General features: G+C 36.5%; 1 protein-coding gene and 1 long non-coding RNA gene across 8 annotated transcripts in view; one reads left to right on the top strand and one right to left on the bottom strand.

The window, feature by feature from the left end:
- LOC116444938 overlaps positions 1-7071 on the top strand; it is a 32087-nt gene extending 25016 nt beyond the window's left edge. Inside the window, exon 3 of the long non-coding RNA XR_004240591.1 lies at positions 6093-7071. This is a non-coding gene — a long non-coding RNA (uncharacterized LOC116444938). The remainder of the gene's footprint in view (positions 1-6092) is intronic.
- Positions 7072-12840: 5769 nt separating this feature from the next.
- Positions 12841-19523, bottom strand: part of PAPOLA (poly(A) polymerase alpha) — a 44062-nt gene continuing 37379 nt past the window's right edge. For 4 of the 7 annotated variants that reach the window (XM_032110734.1, XM_032110733.1, XM_032110731.1 and 1 more), the window contains exons 19-22: positions 19251-19471; positions 18835-18900; positions 17147-17221; positions 12841-15028 (exon numbers count right to left, since the gene is read on the bottom strand). In XM_032110734.1, the coding sequence (XP_031966625.1) occupies positions 14933-15028; positions 17147-17221; positions 18835-18900; positions 19251-19471 (458 nt within the window). In that variant the 3' untranslated portion in view covers positions 12841-14932. The remainder of the gene's footprint in view (positions 15029-17146; positions 17222-18834; positions 18901-19250; positions 19472-19523) is intronic. The other 3 variants (XM_032110736.1, XM_032110732.1, XM_032110735.1) reach the window with 2 other exon arrangements.

Consider the following 19523-nt stretch of genomic DNA (forward strand, 5'->3'; position numbering starts at 1 on the left):
GAAAAAAAAGATTTCTTTATAACTTTTGTCAATATTCTGCTGATTGCTAGTTCAGTACCAGATGTGCTATGCTTAATGGTGCATATACAAGAAGCATTCCCTAATCCCTAAATGAACTTCCTATCTCTAAATATATACAGGATAAGCTATCTAAACTCAATTTAGCAACTATGCTATTAAATCTACCAGAACCAGAGTGAAAGAATATTGTTAAAGCCAAGTGCCTGTTAGCAAAAAACCAAAGAATCCTCCTGAAACAAAACATGGCTAACCATAGATCAAAATCAATCAGACACAGATTCTCCTATCAGGGCATCTTGAACCCCCACATCTTCATTTCACAAGTGCATACACCCAGTTTTAAATGCCTCTCATTTTGTTAGCACCACACTCTGTCAGTCACAATTGCTGCAGAGAAATGAGTTGTCATCAGATCAGACTTTTAAACTGCATATGAATGCAGATGGATCCATTATGGGATTTAAGAGAAGTGCATCAAAAAAAAAAAAAGGTGGCATCTGCTGGTTGGATTACAGCACCTGGATTACAGCCTGTGGTTCCTGCTGCATTACCAATTCCCTCTGTGACCCAGGGACACAGGCTGATACAGCACCTGGATACCTTCATTGATGAAACTCCAGCATTTTCACCTTCATTCACAGCCAGACACTCTAGCCTGGCCCATCAACTCCCCAGCAATAACCCCTCCTGCCGTGGACTTGTGCAGAGGGAAAGGCAGGGGATGCTTGGGACAAAAGGGAAGAATGCCCATTTATACTTCTGATATCCCCAACACCCCTAATTTTATAATTTCCTGACCCCAAAAAACCCGGACACATCTATTTTATTCCACACAAGGGTTTCTTAAAATAGTTCACTATTTGTGAAAGCAACAAAAGCAAGAAAATAGACAGTAAACAAGAAGGGACAAGTTACACTCAGACCCACAAAAGAGATGACTCCTGATGTTTTCTACCTATTGGATATTTATGTGCTATGGTGGATAACTCCACCACAGTCCAGAGGGTTCTCTTCTACTTTCCCTGCACTCCCTTATCTCCTCTTATTTCTCCTTCCTTCACCATGGAGAGCGCCCAGTACCAGCTGCATACAAGGGATCTTAAAAATCCATTTTTTTTCAACCTTTGGGACAGAAAAGGAGCACAAGAACTTTTAGGTTTGCAGACTTTGGTCTAAAGTATAACAAAATGCTAAGCAAAATGGTTGACTATCTTCTCAGAAAAAGTTGCACCTGGAAGAACAGAATCCCACATCAGTACAAGAGAAGAGTTCTGGTTTGGAACCAGAGAAATGGATGGAAAGGTGTCACAGAGGTGCACATTCAAGATGCATTTTGTGGCATCTGCCTATGTTTTCCTCTGCTTTTGTTCATGTTATTGTCTTATTACCTTGGGAGAAGTGTTATAAAATCACTACATTTTAAAAAAGGGAAAAAAAAAAGAAAGCAAGCAAGAAAGAAAAGAGGGGGGAAAAAACTAGGGGGAAAAAACCAAGGAAAAATATAATTTTAAAAGAAAAGGCTATGCATATGCAAAGTTGATTCAAATGCTTTCAGATTGCGCCATAGAAAAGCTGTGGCCTAGTTTTGGAAATACATATTTCACTTTATTTTGCACACAGCTGGGTTTATATTGGCACTCACACTAATATGCAAAATGCAGTATCTTATATTCATGAATGACTCTTTATAAAATGCCAGGAGGGCACCTGCTTTCTTTTCTTTAAGTCTATATCATGACAAAGAAGCAGCCTGTATTAATGGCCAGCTTCCAGCTCTGACCACAGCCTGGAGGGATTTATGCCAGCTGTACACAGGTTTCGAAGTAAACAACATGCCCCGGTCAAAAGGAGTTTCTTACACTCCACGGAAAAGGACTGCTAATGAGATGCAACGGACTGAAGGAGGGAGCTCACGGCAGCACTGACTGCAGGGAGCTTCACAAATAAGTCTAGGAGCTCTCAGATGTACTGCATCATGGTCCTCTCCACAGCGTAAGTCCAGTATCTTAGCTGCATCATCCAGCCCTTGCAGCATTGCTGCAGACACAGTAGCCAAACACCTTCCCATTCTGGTGTTCTCAAGGCTCAGGCTCAATAGGTGCCAGAGAATTCAGCAAACTAATAAAAGGTACCCTGGCCAGTAGTAGGTGTAGGCATTTCTTTCTTTTCCAATAGACGTATCGCGTCTCAGTGGTTTAGAAGGAAGCCTACCGAAACTACTCCTCATCTTAAGAAGTTGCTTTGTCTGCCATCCAAATCTGACAGGATCTGTGTGCTTTGAACTTCAGATCATGATGCAAAACTCATCTCTCAGGATTTTTCCCCCCAAATCAGAAAAACAGACATGAGACAGCTTGATAGAGATTTTTCTTTAATGTACAGTTGATTAAACATGTACTTCAGAAAAAAAGTGTTTATGAATGAGATGTAGACAACAAACATTAGATAAATTTCATAGACATTTGTGCAGATAATTAGAACTTCAAATCAGAATTTTGAAAATTAGACTGATGTATACTCATTATATGGTCGTTAAAAAAAAAGTTAGATATTCAGTTCTAGCTTACAAACTGGAGTTGGTCAAAAAGATATTAAAATCTTTATTCCTTTCACTATACTCTGCAAGATTATTCCTACCATGTGCTTTCTGGGTCTGATTTGGATTAATTCTTTTTCCTGACTAAACAAAGGCCATCACAATAATTTTGGTGTGCTCTTCTGAGTTAAGCAAGATATCTAAGGTCAAATCAGTCTGAGTTTGCACAGGATGTTATTGACCTAATAGCTTTCCATCATTACTGCACTGCACTTGATATACTGTTTGATTGCCAGACCAGAAATGGCTGTGTTCCACAGGGTATCAACCAATGTATTTTGCCAAGTGTAAAAAGGAACTGAAAAGTAACAACAAACACAATGCAGTTATAATAAAACAAGCCTGTGTATAATATTACATCAAGTTCCCTAACCAAACCTTCAAGAAAATTATATGAAGATAGAATTGTATCTGCGATCAGTTCTTCAAGCAGTAATAGCCTATCTTCTTCCACTTCCCAACTCCAGATTTAAGCTATGTCCCTATTTCTGCATCAGGAATAGGCAGAACCAAAAAGCAAAAGAATCACTGACTGGAGAACAAAACTTGTTCACACATTTACCTTTGTCTCCCAAGGCCCCGCAGCAGCCTACAAAATGCTTGTCACCAAATGCTTTGCCATTTTCAGCAAGTATCAGAACAACTGGAGGTGTTTATTCCTGGACCAGTACACTGCATATAAAGTATGAATCTTCCTGCAGAAGCTAATTTGTAACTGCCTGGAGATCTCCCTCTGCAGTCTGCACTGCAAGGTATGAGTTTAGCAGCACAGCATCTGCAACAATCTCTTCAGAAACACAGCAGCAGAGTTGGGACGCTGTTCACTTGTTCTTATTGATGCAGAAAGCAAAAATTTATTGATGAATTAAGTTATCACTGAATTAACTAGCAGCATTAACTATCCTTCTACTAGCAAGAAGATTCAAACCAGAGCCTACAAGTCTGACACCTCCCAAAAGGACACTTCATGCACTAAAAGAACTATGAGAAATAAAGTCACCCTGCTCAAGGCAAGACCAGTGATGTACCATTTTGTACATACACTCTTTCCACATACTGTGAACTGCAAGTCAGATTTCTGCATTTTTCAAACTAGCAGCAAAAGTATGTATGTGCTTTCTGTGTTCAGGTGACAAGGTAGTTCCAATAAAGTTCTTATGAGAAACAAACTCATTGCAAGTACTAAGCTTAAGGTCCTCTGAGACCTATCTCCATTTTTGTTTATTTCCTCATCTCTCTTTCATATTCCTGCTAGTCCCATTCTTGATACATAATGTTTTCCAAGGATTGAATAGCATCTTCTTGGATACAGATAAGCAAGTCATGAAGAGACATGTTTTACATGCCTTAAGAGATATTAGGTAAAAACAGGAAATATTAAACACAGAGAACTACAGTGTTGCGTCGTGACTTTTTTTTTATTACTATTTAATTCTTTCACTGGGCTAGTTGCACAAGACAGATAATTGTTTCTGCAAAGACTAGGAACAATTTAGTATTGTAGAAAAGCTCTAGTCATTGTCAGAATACAAATTGCAATTAGGGTGCTGTATCAGCCTTTCCCCGTGTGAAAGTCTGGTTGTTGTTTGCATTTATCTGGGAGAATCTGATTTAACCCTAGCAATTGCAAAGGGGAGTCTTCCCCCTTAGCCAGTCTTCCACCCCTTAGCTCCACTGCTGAATTAGCAGGCGACCTTGCACAAAACAACTACTCTGTATCTTCATTTACCCATCTAAAGCCCACCTATTGTATTTATTTAGCTCACAGGGGCATCAACAGGCTTAATTAATATTTGCAAAAAGCTTTGAGATCACCAGATGAAAGGTCTGAAATATTTTAAAGTCAATGAGAAAAAAAATGGATAGGTGCCAAGAGAGTCAATTGGACAAACAGCTTCTCCTATCGGTATTGTCCATATTTCAATTTCTAGTTTATCAGAGGAATATACACGGCTGTTTAAATAAAGTCTCACGCATGTTCCACTGTGTACAGAACCAGCCACCACAGTTCGTAGATCTGAAAACAGTTAGAAAGCTGTAAAAGATCGCTTGGGAAGACATATATTATATTTCAACTCCAACACAAAAGAAGTCCTTTCTCCAGAGTGTTTCTATACACTACAGAAAAACTCCCAGTGGCAGTTAGCAGCACATACATAGAGTTTAGTATTTTTATATACTGTAATTTTTTGATCAATGGACACTGAGAAGCATCTTTCCTTGACTATTTTATGAAGAAGAGCTTGAATTTAATATCTGCAGGCATATAACCAGTGCTTAAATAAATAAGAAACTCCCCTTTCCCCAAGGATCCTAATGCTATAGCATCTAGGTCACTGCTATTAACCTCTTCCCTAAGGATTTAGAAATAAATCCAAGTTCCCAAGTAAACTCTATTCCTCAGCTGACTGCATCCCCATCAGACGACACTGTTCTCATAATTTTTCTCCTAATCTGGTGATAAGTAGTTTTACCTTAGAATTGCTCACAGAAGAGATCTAAGATACTGCAACACTCTCCTATTCCAGGCAGGACCAGGCCAGCTGAAGATGGACTTGCTCAATTCATGGCATATCCCCTCCCACCCAAAGCCAAGCCCACCTTTTGTATTCACAGGTTTTTATTGCAACCTGTCTCTCAGAAACAAAGGTTTTAAACATGCTCGTGTGGGAAGGGCAAGTTAACACCTCCCACAAAAACAGACATATAAATATACAAATAAAGAGGCCAAGCTTTGGATACTTTGTGGTGACTCTTACAGAGACAGGCTAGGATAATGAGATAAAAGATGTGCATAGCAAGCAAAGCATTATTACCAATTGTTCAGCACAGCACACATTAACATAATTCCCCACTAGGTTTCGATTTTGTGGCCTCAGTTCAGTCCCCCACGTAGAACAAAATAGGAGGAGTTATTTCAAAATACCAGGACTACTTAGAAGAGTGCTGGAAGCAAAAACAAAAAATTGGAAAGTGTTCAGAAGATCTGAGGGAAAATAGGATCACCACAGGGCACATCCTATCTGCTAGTGTAAGAGTACGGACACTTGTTTCTGGATTAAGTCAGCCACTCTACAACTAGCTGTCAAAATGACAGAGGAGTCCCTGTGTTACTTCTGGATTTTCTTCCGTGGTGTTGCCCAGGCTGACCCTCAAAAGGTGGTGAATTTGAACTTTCACTCTTTGCTTAGGCTAAAGTCTGTATAAAACAAGGTAGTGCATCATGGAGGAGCAAAGCAATGCCTCCTCCTGCTCTGACATACAGTAGAAAACAACTGGGTTGGGGGGGTTTTTTTCTTCTTTTTAATCAACAGAAAAATAGAAATGGTAGGTTCTTTTTGTATTTTCTATGTAAATTGCACTTCAAAATCAAGTTGGCCTTAAAAAAAAAAAAACGCTTTGCAATTACCCTTGTGAAGAACCTAAATGCAAACCATGAACAGACTCACACAATAATCTTTTCTCCAATTTTCAGACATATGCTTCCATATGAAAGCAGCTAGAGCTTGGACATCTAGAAAAATTTGTAGAGTTGAACACGAGAAGCCAGTCTTCCAAAGACATCCTCAACACCTTCACTGGTTTGGTTTACAAGATGAAATAGACCACAGATCTACATCTGTAAGGAAAGGATTAATAACTTTTAGGGTATGTGCCTTAAACAATTGCTCGGTGGTGAAAGTTGTTGCAGAAAACATTGACCTTTGTGGAGAAACTTGTTGCAGAAACAAAGAAGCAAAGTTTCAGTTTTGGCCTTGCAGAGGCAGGACCTAACCTGATACTTTTTGCAGCAACCTTCTAGTGTGTTGTGTCATAGGACAAGTGGAAAACTGCACAAGCAGGGTCACAAACTTGACTTTGGGGGTATTTGCCTTGTATGACCCCCAGAGCAGACCCTCGACAACCACCAAACCAAGACCAGAACATGTGCAATGACGAGACCCTGCCCTACCTTCACCTTGTGCGAATGAGGGAGCATAGAAAAGTGACTCAGGGAGTGAACCAGGGTGGACCTGCCACCACAAAGGGGACCCAGGCACTGAAGGACTAACGGGACACTGCGGGATCCACAGAGGTGACCATTTCCTGCTTGCTCTCTCTCACTTTCTCTTTTCCCTACATGCGTATTGTTACAAATAAAGTCAGTATTGTCAAGCCAATACTTGGTCTCATTTGCACCTTAATTTGCACAGAGGACTTTAACATCAAATCATAACAACATCTTTAGTTCGTATTGTCAGAAGCTGAAAAAGGGAGTAGCTAAAATTTATTTTCAGGTAAGTTACACTCAATATGCATCACAGCAAGGTATCAGGGAGCTAGAAAGCCTGCAAACCATATATAAGCAAACAGAAAGAAGAGGATAGGATTAAAATAGCTGATGATCAGAATGGCAAACAGACATAAAGCTTTTAGGATCTAAACCTCCATTTTTCCTGGGGGGGAAACCACCAAATGTGGGTCTGTGTGTTTATATTAAAATACTTTTTTTTCAAAAAGGCAAAATAGGATGCAGTGTGTCTTCATATAAGAACAGCACCCAGTCACCCAATTTTGTTGTTTTCCTCTGTAGGAAGAGTGTTCTAATAGCATGCACAGGAACCTTTCCTCCTTCATGTTCCTTAGAACTAATTTACAGCAGGACATAAAGATGATATATCTGTTACAAAACAAAGACTGGAAAACTAGCATATGAGTTTCAAGTGGTATGTGATTCACGCCTACAGGAGAACCCAATGGAACAAAGTATCTACTATATGAAAATTCCCAGACATTCTCAAATGCTAACAGTCAGTCTTTGTGAAACATCTGATAATGACTAATCTCATTTCTTATATAAAGAAGTTGAAGCAAGGAGTCACTAGCCCTACCAAGGTCACACATACCCAAGTCAGGATCAGAATGTAGTTTTGTCTTTGCTGTGAGCCAGCCTTTCAAACAATCTGCTTTGAACTACCGTAGTGATGAGTTATTATTGGGATTTGTGTGTTTGCTGACACATTATATACTTATAGAGACACGTAAAAATTGCTTCACCTTTAAAATAATATGCACACCTCCCTTTTAATTTTGAAGGAAATAAACCACTAGAATAATTTCCTAACAGGAAGCATCAAAATGAGGTGTTAATAGCTGAAGAACACGGTGATGACATGTGACATTGATGGAATGCACAAGAATGGACAATTCATTCTCACAATTCTTTGGAAGTTTTTGACGTTGCCAGGTAAGGCATGTTTCATTCAGTTTGACACATAACAGTGGGTGCTGACAGTAAAAGTTAGTGATACTGGAACACTAAAAAATAATAAAAGCTAAAGACGTCTCTATTTTAAACAAACCTAGAAGCCTACTTCCCTAATGAATGCTCAGATTACCCTTGAAAATCTAACAGGCCAGAAAGGAAAAGTCAACACACCACAGTGATTACAACTCAAAGTGTGACTTCCATGCATTTTTAAAAATACAGCTTATAGTTAATCAAACATAAAAGCATTCTTTAAGCATTAAAAAAAAAAATCCTAATGGTGCTAGATCAAACTTGCATTTTGACTTTATCTGCAAAGACAGAACATCTGGTGTGCTTCTGGCTAGACAGCTCCTATTAAAACAAGCATGGCTGAGGTTATCAACCAATTCCTACACCTTCAGAACAAACACAAATGCAAGTGTGAGTTTGCTTACATCCCTACATTAAAAAAAAACCAAAACCAAACCAACAAACAAAAAAAAAACAACCAAAAAAGTCTTCTTAGGTCAATTAATTTACAGACTTGAGATTCTCCAAAATTAAGCCTGCATTTTCATGGAACAAACTTTGCCCCTTTTTTTTAAGTAGCCTAAGTCAAGATGAAAAATTTAAAAAGAGGGAAAAAATTCCTTGTGCCAACATAAACTACTAGAAAAATGCTACTAAATTAGTTAAACACTTTTTATTTACAGCAATTACTATAAATTATTTCATTCCTATTGAAGTCAAAGGCTCATTGAACAGAAGCAGCTCTTTTCTTAGTGTTTTGTTGTTTGAGAAAGAACACATAAAGAATGAATTTATTAATTCAACAGTAAACTACTAAAAAAAGTGAAATGATGTCCTGTGGGAAATATCCTAGAAAAAGTCTATACTAATATTTGTACAATTTGTCTACAGAAAATGATCTACCACCTCTTAAAATGCAATCAGACCAAAAAGATTGATCATCTTCCCATAAATACATTCAAAAGCAAAACATTGAAACAGCTTTTTAAGGCATTTTTCTTGACTCAGTTTGTAAGGATCTTTTTATCTCACTACCTACAAGGACTAGATACTACAAGAAAAAAAATACTCCCAGTTGATATACTGCATTTAGTGATCAGAGTGATCACTAGTGAATAGACAGTCCACACACTGTTCTGGGTGATGCTAAGAAACAGTAGGAATAATCACTAATAACTCTAATATACTGTGTGAGCAGATGGCCTAAACTATCAAATGTTTTATCAGTCTCACTGTTTTTTACACTGTAGAGGGATAAAACTTACAGATGATAAACTGTGGCTGAGACAATGAATGCTTCCATCCATCATCCTGTGCTTCTCTTATTCCAACCAAGTGACTGAGTTGAATCAAGTTTATATCTTGGCAGGAGATTCCTATGGAAGCTAATATCTAGATTGAGTACATGTATAATTCATTTATTCCCCACAAAAGCAAAAAATGCTAATTTTAAGAATCTCCATTGCACTTCACTGAACCAGACCACAATGAAATATTTTGAAAGGCCTAGGAGGTCATTCTCAAAAATTTCAGCCTTTATATCACTGATGAAACCATGTTTATTCTCAAGAGGACATCAAGTTTTTATAAAATTGCATGCTGATCATAAATAAGAGAAATCCCACTTTAAGAGCACAAGCTCAAAATCTAATTGAAATCCTTGATACAAGCTGCAGCTCCTCTCCCCATGCGCTGAACAGGCTTGGCACAGCGTCCAGGCATGGCCGGCTCTCTGCTGGGGGCAGCATTCTCGGCTGTGAAGGCAGAGCGTGCCCTCTGTCACTCATGGTGAGCAGTCCTGTCCAACTGTCTCTTTTTGACAACTTTATCATCAATCTCTTTATTAACAGCTCCGCTGCAGACTGAGAACGCAAACAAGGACAGCGCGCATGCCAGATTTCTGGAAGCACACGGCACCAAACACCGCTCAGGGCACAGGGCAGAGAATGCTGGAGCAGAAGACACAGCGCAACTCTTCCACGGTGTTTTAAGAAATACTGTATTTACTGTGTTTACTTAGAATCAAATTTCTGTTTGGGGAGAGATGGGGAGAAAGGCAAGCTGTTTTTCAAAGATCAAGGATTGCCCATCTTGCCTCCAGCATTACCTTTATGCCATTTGAAGTGCCCAGTCAATAAAGGGCACTTGACCCAACGTTCCATTCAACTTTAATAATTTTATCTGCTTTAGGTTAGTGTTTTACCCTAACTGAAGTGAGTGCTACAGAAATAACCTTAGATGAACTGAACACATATGATGTGTAGACTTTAGGCATGTAAAAATTTACTTAAGTGACCTTATTCAGGCAATTTACTTCTAAAAATACAAACAGAAAAGAGGAATCCTAGATCACAAATAGGAGAGCAAAAATGGCATTTGCACTTGTATGCTGTCCAGTATCTGTGTGGGCCACAGTGATCATGGGGCAGTTTAAATGCATTGGTTAATTTTTAAGTTAAATAAATAAATGCAGCTTTTCCTACCTAACAGGCTGGGGCTTTTATCACCTTCTATCAACAGAAATTTTCCTCTTTATCCTTTCCTATTACTTTCCTGGCTCTTATTTAGAGGCAGTAATTTATTGCAAAACCAAAGCTTAATAATATCTACATACACCATAAAGTATTTTTTCCCAACCATTACTATACCCTTAAATTTGACTTTTTAAAAACTCAGTACTCTATGAGGTAAAAATTTAATACAGTATGTAAGACATTTGTCATTCTTAGTTTATTTTAAACATTGCACTAGAACAGAGAGCATAAAAATACCGAGGTAATTAAGATATCCAGACTTGCTCCATAGAATCTGTGATCTGCTTAATTCGTTAAGTATGGAAGGCAGAAAAAAAAGTTACCTAAAGACAGCATTCCCAAATATGGTTAGAACAATAAAAATGTACCTAAACTTTATTTAAAAAAAAACCACACCTTAGTTTAAATATCCAAAACACAGGTGGACAGTCCAGCAGTGGTTCACCATATTATCTCTCTCATAATAAAACATGTCCTCTGAAGTATCATATTAAAGTTTGCATTCTTTTGGTGACAGTATTAGATGTTTGTAGATATTTCAAATGATTAGTTTGAACTTTGCAGACGTATCCAACTGCATCTGCCTCTACCTACAAAACCAAGATGGTTTGTTTCTATTGAACAGACACTTAATTCTACTATGATTATTAAAGTAAACTAGAATCAGTTTATTACTGACATTTTTCCAATATGAATACTGGATCTATAAAAAAAGTGAACCTACCAAGTATTCAGCTAATGTATGTGCATTCAGGCATTTCTGACTGTATCATCGAGACCTGCATAATAAGTGATGAAATTTGTAAGTATTGTTCAGCCACAATGATGGCAAAGAGCGATGAATCATAGCAAAGGTACTTCACTAGTGTGTTCATAAACTTACATCAATTATGCCAGCATCACTACAATATGCAAAATACCTTTTGTAGAAATGCACACAACTTCCAAACAACATCTCTTATAAGGATAAACATATTTTGCTTCCTCAGTAACTATCACAGTAGTTTTTCATGCATTTAAGTATAGGTTCTGGCTCAGAATCAATATTGTGTGTGTTCTTGTAATTCTGAATTACTTTTGGTTATTCTAGATGCTGAAGAACTGTTTCATCTTTTACTGTCAATAAAATTCATTCTCCCATTAAGATACATTTACTAACAATTGATATTCATTACTATGCAGTTATCACATACTTGTAGCTACAAGTTTAAAAAATCTGTGGTTTAATAAAAACCCAAACCAAAAAAAACCCCTAAAATTAAGAAACACACTAAGAAGTGCATTTAATAAGAAGCAGCATGCACACATACTACCTACAGAAAAGAAGCACAACTTTAGCTAGAACTCATCAACTCAAATGTCTGATTCCAATCAGTATGTCTAAAGCCATCTGTTAAACCATGGCTTATTAATGTTAATTATTTTGGCTACAACAGTAATTTTCAGCTTCTTGTTTGCAGATCCTTATGAGTCAGTGAACTTAATTCAGGAGGTTGATGATGGGCAACTGAGAAAAGCTATTGAAACCTATTGCCAGCAAACTGAAAAATATTAAACAGAAATGTGTCTATCTGCTAGCAGATTTTTATTGGTCAGAGTAAAGAAAAGACGTATTAAAGCCATAAATAACATCATCAGCTGTGATAAAAGAGAGATGTGGTGGGCAGTATATAACGATGATGAATCTGTTTTAAACAAGACAAGCAATTGCATGCTGTGAAAAATATACACAACAGAAAGGTTTATTGTTTTAAGCAGGGCAATTATAGTATGAAGACCATAATCACTAGTGGTTTTAGCAGTTAAAGAAATTTTAGTCAAAAGGAGACTACTTATTAAAGTTACTCATATCAAGCATTTAGAGGATTGGGCTCATGCTGATACAAAGATCAATCAAGTGATGCACAGCTACTTGTAATTTTTACTTTTATTTCAGGACACGCTCAAACTACTTGACAAGAAGAGAAATAGTGCCATCTGCTGACATAAAGAATAGGCACTTGCAAGAAAAGCTTAACAAAACTCTTAAAGCCAATGCTTTTAAAAAATAAAGTTCAAACTTTTGCAGAAAATAGTGCACCCCCAAACTGTTTAGGCACATGTTTCTTCTAGTTTTGTCCACTTTCAAGACTTTAGGACGTAGAGACGGAATTGATGCCCTTAAAATGTTTGGTGTGTTTTTGGCAACTCTGCCCCCACCAAGACACTGCACAATCCACAAACTTGCCCTTAATAGCTAGAACCCAACATCCTTCTGAGTGTTACTTCCACTTCCTATAGGAAACATATATGAAGGTTCACTAAATAAGCATTATCTACTATATTTCCTTTAGGCCATACTGTATTTTGCCTTAGCAGAAAATTTAACAGATAAGCAAGAATTAAGAAAGTAAAACCAATTTAGTCCATTCAGAAAAATCAGACAACCATGGGATTGTGCTGTTTTTTATTGTGTTTTCAATGGAGAAATACATCATCTGTTTACAAAATAGCTCTTGAAAAATACAAGGAGTACAGATACTATAAAACAAAGCAAACTCCAGTCATGAGACACTACGTACATCATGCGAAAGCAACAGTCTGATCTCCAGGTTATGAAAACTAGAATTAAAAAGTCACTATACAGAAAGGTTCCAAGTTTCCAGCTTGGCAAAACTTGGGTGCAGTTACATGAAACGTTTAATAAAATGAAAAAGATTTTCTGATGTGTAAACAAAATGACAAGACTAAATTTGTGCCTGGCAATTTCAATCTAAACTCCATAGCTACACAAAATACACAGACAGCTTGTACACTTCAACTGTTAAGATATAACCTTCTTTGGGGGGTGGACGACAGCAGGCTGCACAGGGCAAGGAAAAGAGAAATATTGTATACTAGACATCTTAGACAAATGGCAAAAAAAAAAAACCCTTCAGTTACTGCACAGCCTAAGTAGAAGATAAGCTACACTCTGACTTTGGAGAATTAATTTAGAAGGATAAGGGGAAGAGTGTAAGTAATTTAACTTGTAACATGAAAGATGCATGTGTAATAGGATGGAGCACAATGGGAGAAGGGAGTTCGTTAAACATGCTAATCAAAGTATGGGAAGAATGATTTGACATCCCACATATTTCAGACTTAAGTAATAGTAACATGAAGTTTGTTATCTACATCTGGTATTACTGTTGTTATCCCTCATGTTCCTCAAATACTGCTGTTCTTTGCTGTGAGAGCTTCAGTTCTTTCAAAAGAAAAAGTTGTTACTTTTTTGATAGAACTACAAGAACAAAAAATAGGGTTAAGAGAGCTTACTAGATGTCAAGTGCTTACTAGAAATATGATTTTTAAAAATTTGGTGTTGCTCAGTATGTAAAACTATTCGTGATGAACTATCTAAAAATAAAAAGGTTAAAATTCTTCGGGAAAAATCTTTTTGCCTTTATTTAAAATTTTAAGCTTTTTAATGCATATGGGACCTTTATGGAGTGTACAAAAATCATATTTAGTGATTCAAAGGCCATCAAGACAGGTGGTGTATTTCACAGGCACACAATATTTACCTAAATACTTCAGTCATGGGACAAATTTTGAATCTGTGCCTAGAGGCCACAAGGTATTACAACTAGGTAAGGGGCAGGAGGGAACCCAAATGAGTACATGGCTTGTTTTTATTCTGTATAAATAACTATTGTCCTATATGGTGCATACTAGCTGAAAAAATAATTAAAAAAAAAAAAAAACAACAAACGCAAAACAACCCCCAACATTAAATGCAAAAGCTTTTCCCAAGAAATAAAGGGATTAAAAAAGGGAATAAGGAGTTCAATTAGCTCAAAAGAAAGTTTATTTACTGTTTGATTGCTGATTTGTATGCACCTTAAAACAATACTATAAATAAAAGTAGACCACGTCTTAATCATGTCCCATCTATACCAAAACTTCCCAATTACTTTCTCAACTTACGTCTTCTGACCCCAAGATTTGACATTACATTTTAAAGACTGCTGCTTGATGGCAGTTGAACTAAATATACTATACACTTTGTTTTCAATGTATAGTATATCACAGAATTTCATCCAATTTGCTGATTACTACTGTTGAAGAGATTCTTCAATAAAATGGAAGTTTATCAGCTAAAGATCTAAAATTAGTCATACTCCAATAAAAAAGTACATAAAAGTGCATTTAAGGGATTCTTATGCCAGTTTTATCTCAATTTTGAAACAATGCATCAAACAAATTCAATCAATGTTAAATATGGCTACAAATAGTGTTCATGTTTTTAAAGGCAGTAATCCTTCAAAATATTTAATGTAACTGTTGCTAACACATTAATTGTACTCCTGGCTTCACATACTAACCTGGACTTCCAATCAAGCGGCGACTTTAGTCCAGAAAGGGAAGTGCACAAAATATACCTAAATCCGTTTGCGATTATGTTCTAGTCTTGCACCCTCCGTTCTCCTTTTTTTTCTACCATTAGAAGACAACAGGTTGAGTTGGCAGATACTGTTTATGGACCCCTGAGGTGGTTTTTTACCGGTTCAATCTCAATTTTATTGAATTCTTGATAACAGGAATAGGATTTGCAGGAAGAGCAGGGATATCTGAAAGGTCTGTACTGGGTGTTTTCTGAAAAGAAAAGAAGTTTGGTTGTATTTTAACTCCGCAAATATAAAAATATTGTAGTAACTGGCATTAACTTTTAAAACAAAGATTTTTAGAAGACTTTTTAGGAATATATGAAGATAATTACAGATTATGAACAGAGAAGCAGGCATTTCCTTTGCTTACACAGTCTTTACTAAAGAAAATTAGTACAAGAATCTTTGTGTGCTTTTCCCTTTTTGACAACTGCAAGAAATTAGCAAGTGCTGCAGATAAAGCTGGGACTACTAATAACCTGTATTATAGTTAAACATCTACATAATAAGGGTGCTTGATCAGTGACATCTACTATCTGATCTACATGTTTAGTATTAAAAAATGCCTTTTAACAATTCAGTGTTAAGTCTCTGCCCTTACAGATGAGTGATGAAAACAGCTCCCAATGCAAAGTGTGTGCCTTCATACATTCACATTCCAGACTGCTGAAAAACTCTTTACAGTCAAATTTCCAATTTTTCATATTGGTTCAGATTTGCATGAAAAAGGTATAACAAACTCTAAAAAGGTACTGTATGAATGTGTTAAGAATTCCACCTTGACAAGAACCTGAACACTTTTTTCTCACTTAAAAGACTTAAATACCATTCAGCAAAATGACATCTAAAGCAAACAAAAGGAAAACACAGAAAAGAAACACATTCAAGATTCAGTGAGATTCATTAATATCTCACTTGACTTATAAGCCTCTAAGATTGGGGTGGGTTGCTTTTTTTTTTTTTTAAGCACTTCCACTATAGCACATGATTTGCCATCCCAATAAGCCAGTTATTATGCAGTACTTCACATCATTTATCATAAAATTTTTTCTTACGTTATAAATATTAAAAATTTATACAAGGTACATTTGATACAGGTGGAAAACTGCATTAAAATGATTGCTCTTAATTGCTGCTTTATTAAAAATAAATCAATCAAGTAAACACTGACTGATGTAGTAGCAAAGCACAAAGCAGCAAGAACCCAGGGCAAAATAGCTCTGAACCTCACATCACCCTTGCCCCGAGTAACCCCCTGGTTGGTGCCGATCTGCAGTTTGACATGTTTCTATTTTCTGCAACATGGGCAGTGTTTTAAACAAAGCCAACAAGAACACCAAAAAATGACAGAAGAGGCTCACCATCCTTTTGTAGTTTCCAGACTACTTTTGCTAAAGTAACAACTACATAATCTGTAAAAAAGCTACAAAGCTTTATATAATCCCCCCTCAACAACAGATGAAATAAAATTGGTGTACTTAATTACTAAATGATCTAAAAACCTCCCTGAAGCAGTTTAGGAAGTCCATGTAGCATCTACAGTTTTTGCCAAACAATTTTGTTATCTTTATTCAGTACTGCTCATACAGTTCAAAATCTCCAGTAAGAAATACCATTATCACTATTGCAACAATCTCCATTTTCAACCAACACATTTACTACACATACTTTAATGATTCAAGTGTGCATAAAATACTTTTTGATGATGATACTTGAATCAATAGAGCACTAGGAGAAGCTTAAAAATGCTAGTAAGACACAGATGTACTCTCTAAAAGTTGTTAAAATATTAAAAACAAAAATTTAAGTGAATGGCATAGAATTCTTACTGTTTTCCAAAGGACTTTACACTGCTAAAACAAGCTGGCTAAGGAGCGACAAGCTTGCAACTTCTCTCTTGTACCAAATATTAGAATCTGAAGTTACATTTCAGTTTACATCCTCAACCTCTACGTGGATATCTTTGAGCAGCAGCTATTTAAAGCATTTGTTTCCTTGTTAGAAAGGATTATTCTGTGATGTGCAAAGCACAAAGGAATAAACTGAACCCCTTACTTTGAAGGCACAACTCAGAAGAGCGAATCCAGCTTCGGTCAGTTTGTATGGCAAGCCATACATGTTTAGCTACAATGCACATTCAATAAGATCAATGATCATCTAAAACACAAAAATTGTGACAGTAACAACAAGTAGTTTTCCATACAATGGATTTATATTTAAAATTATACATTTATTTTTAACGTCTGGACTCATTTCAGTTTCAATGCTTTCACCACAGATTAGCATATACACACATGCACGGCAGTATTGCTTTTAAAAACAGTACCTGAGGAGCTTGCAGAGAAGTTGTTTGAAGAGTTTCTGTTTGAGAATTAACATTCACTTCTGTCTCAATTTGCTCCTGAAAAAACCAAAAACATCACCACAGTTACACCCACTTCCAATGAGCTACTTATATAGAACTCCTAGAACTCCAGAATGCTTTATATTGTGCAAAAGAAAACAGCAAAAGAAAAACGCAAGCATTGGTGCTTGCTGCATTGACACCCTTCCTTTTATATTGGAGGAACCACCACACTGGAGAATGTTTCACTTATTAGGGATTTGACATCAACACAAGCTACATCACTTCTCAGTTGTCACTTGTTTAACCAATTAACACCTTTTATACAGAATCCTATAGCAACACATTACATATCATTCAACTCACTAAAGACAAAGAGTGTATTATCACGGAAGATCATGTGAAAAGCTACAGAATTTGTTTAAAAATTTAACTGCTTTTCCACAGCTTTTGCCATTCTGCCACAAAAGGTTTCCTGCTGCTTTAATGGGTTGAATCAGCTTTCTAAATGAATAGATGAGTGTCAGAGACTAATTTTCAGGTACAACAGTGGGACTACAGGACTAAAGCAGGACAATGGCACATTCTCATTTTAATAAAAACAGTCTGCTAGTTCAAATTGTACCATTTAGTAACCATACCCTAAAAAAAGCCATGCATTTCAGTGGAAGAAAACCTATGTTTTTGTTAATTTAAGAAATTTAATTCCACCATTTCTTTCCATAAATATTAAGGACAAAGACTTAGAGGAGACTGCCAATAAAAACTAACAGGATTATCTATGTCTTTTATAATGATCTATATCCAGTGGATCTATTTTTGAAGCAAGGATTAAGTGCTTACATGTATTTCTGCCCTCACCTATCTTAAGTTCAGAGATATTTCAAGGTGACTGCCCAGTAAAATACAATTCCTCTCTACAGGGCATTGAAGCTATAAACCAATGAACTTACTTTTAAGCATAAGCGTAATTTCCAGAGTATTCCAGAGACAACAGAACATGCCCATAAAAACTGCAAAATCCCAAGTAGAGAGCTGCTATCATATGGCTAAAAAGAGTCTGTCACCTTTCTGTTCACCACTAAGCAGAAAAATTGTCTGCTAAATTACAAGATAGTGGAGGACCACATTGAATCTCCAAAGTCCTCAAAGAGTATGCTGCAACTTCACACAGTAATTTCACTGCCAGAGAAGATTTACTTACCATCACTTGAAATTTTTTTATCTAAAAAGCTAACAAGGTGGCTGGCTTTAGGATTCTCAGCCCAACATGCAAACTCCCAGTAGAATACAGAGGACAATTGTTCTTTCACTTATTAACATATATAAGGTTTGGGATCAGGCAAAACACTGCATATTAACACATCCCTGATCTAATTTAACAACCTGAAATATAAATGTGACGACTAATTTTTTCACCATGAATGACCAGCAAAGAAATGACAGTCCTATGTGACTTTGGATCCAGGCTCAACTTAGCATGGCAGCAGGCAATGGACTGCAATTCATCAATAATACTGACATAAACATTAAAAAAATAACATATCATTTTGATATCTTTACTGGAGAGTCTATATCTAGACACACTCTTAGTCATTCCTAGAGAGAAACACAGTAATTTTCACAAGGAAGAGTCCCAATTAATATACACATAGTCTAGGCATAGATACCTTAGTTTCCATTTTTTCATGTTCATTCAAATCTATACAGCTAGTATCTTCACTTATTTCATCCTGCTGAAAAGCAAACACAGAAATTATCACAAATCATAAAACATATTTTTAAAAAATCAACAAGAAAATAAGGTCGAAGTGTTTATAAGGACAGAATTAGCTGTAAGACCTAGCATAATATAGGCTTACCAAAATAATTACTTTTAAGACAAGAATTTAGATTCTAAGCATTTGTGTGTCATGTGATGAGTATCAACAAAATAAAAGACACTTGGCAAGCTGAAAACATCAAGCAGCAATGCAATCAGATTAGGAAATATCTGAAACTTGGAATATGAGAATCAGCACTCTGGGTGAAATGAATATTCAAAGTTTTGAACATTGCTATGGTATGATCTCAAAATCTCAAATACCTCTTCAATTTTAATTTTCTTAGGAGACTCTTCTTTATGGGGAGAAGATGTCCTTTTCACTGCTGCGACAGGGCTAGGCATTTTTGTTGCAACATTTCCTGAACTTCTTGGTGATGGATTTAATAGATACGCTGAGGGAACAATTCTAGAGATGGTAGGCTTTGGTGGTGGAGAAATGGCTGGTTGTGTGGCAGTTTGAGGAATGCTTTCATTTGAAGTACCTATGGACAAATAATTTAAAGATCTTCAACAAGAGGAGTCGACACAATCATT

Source organism: Corvus moneduloides, chromosome 6 (genome assembly GCF_009650955.1).
Source record: "Corvus moneduloides isolate bCorMon1 chromosome 6, bCorMon1.pri, whole genome shotgun sequence".
NCBI lineage: Eukaryota > Metazoa > Chordata > Aves > Passeriformes > Corvidae > Corvus > Corvus moneduloides.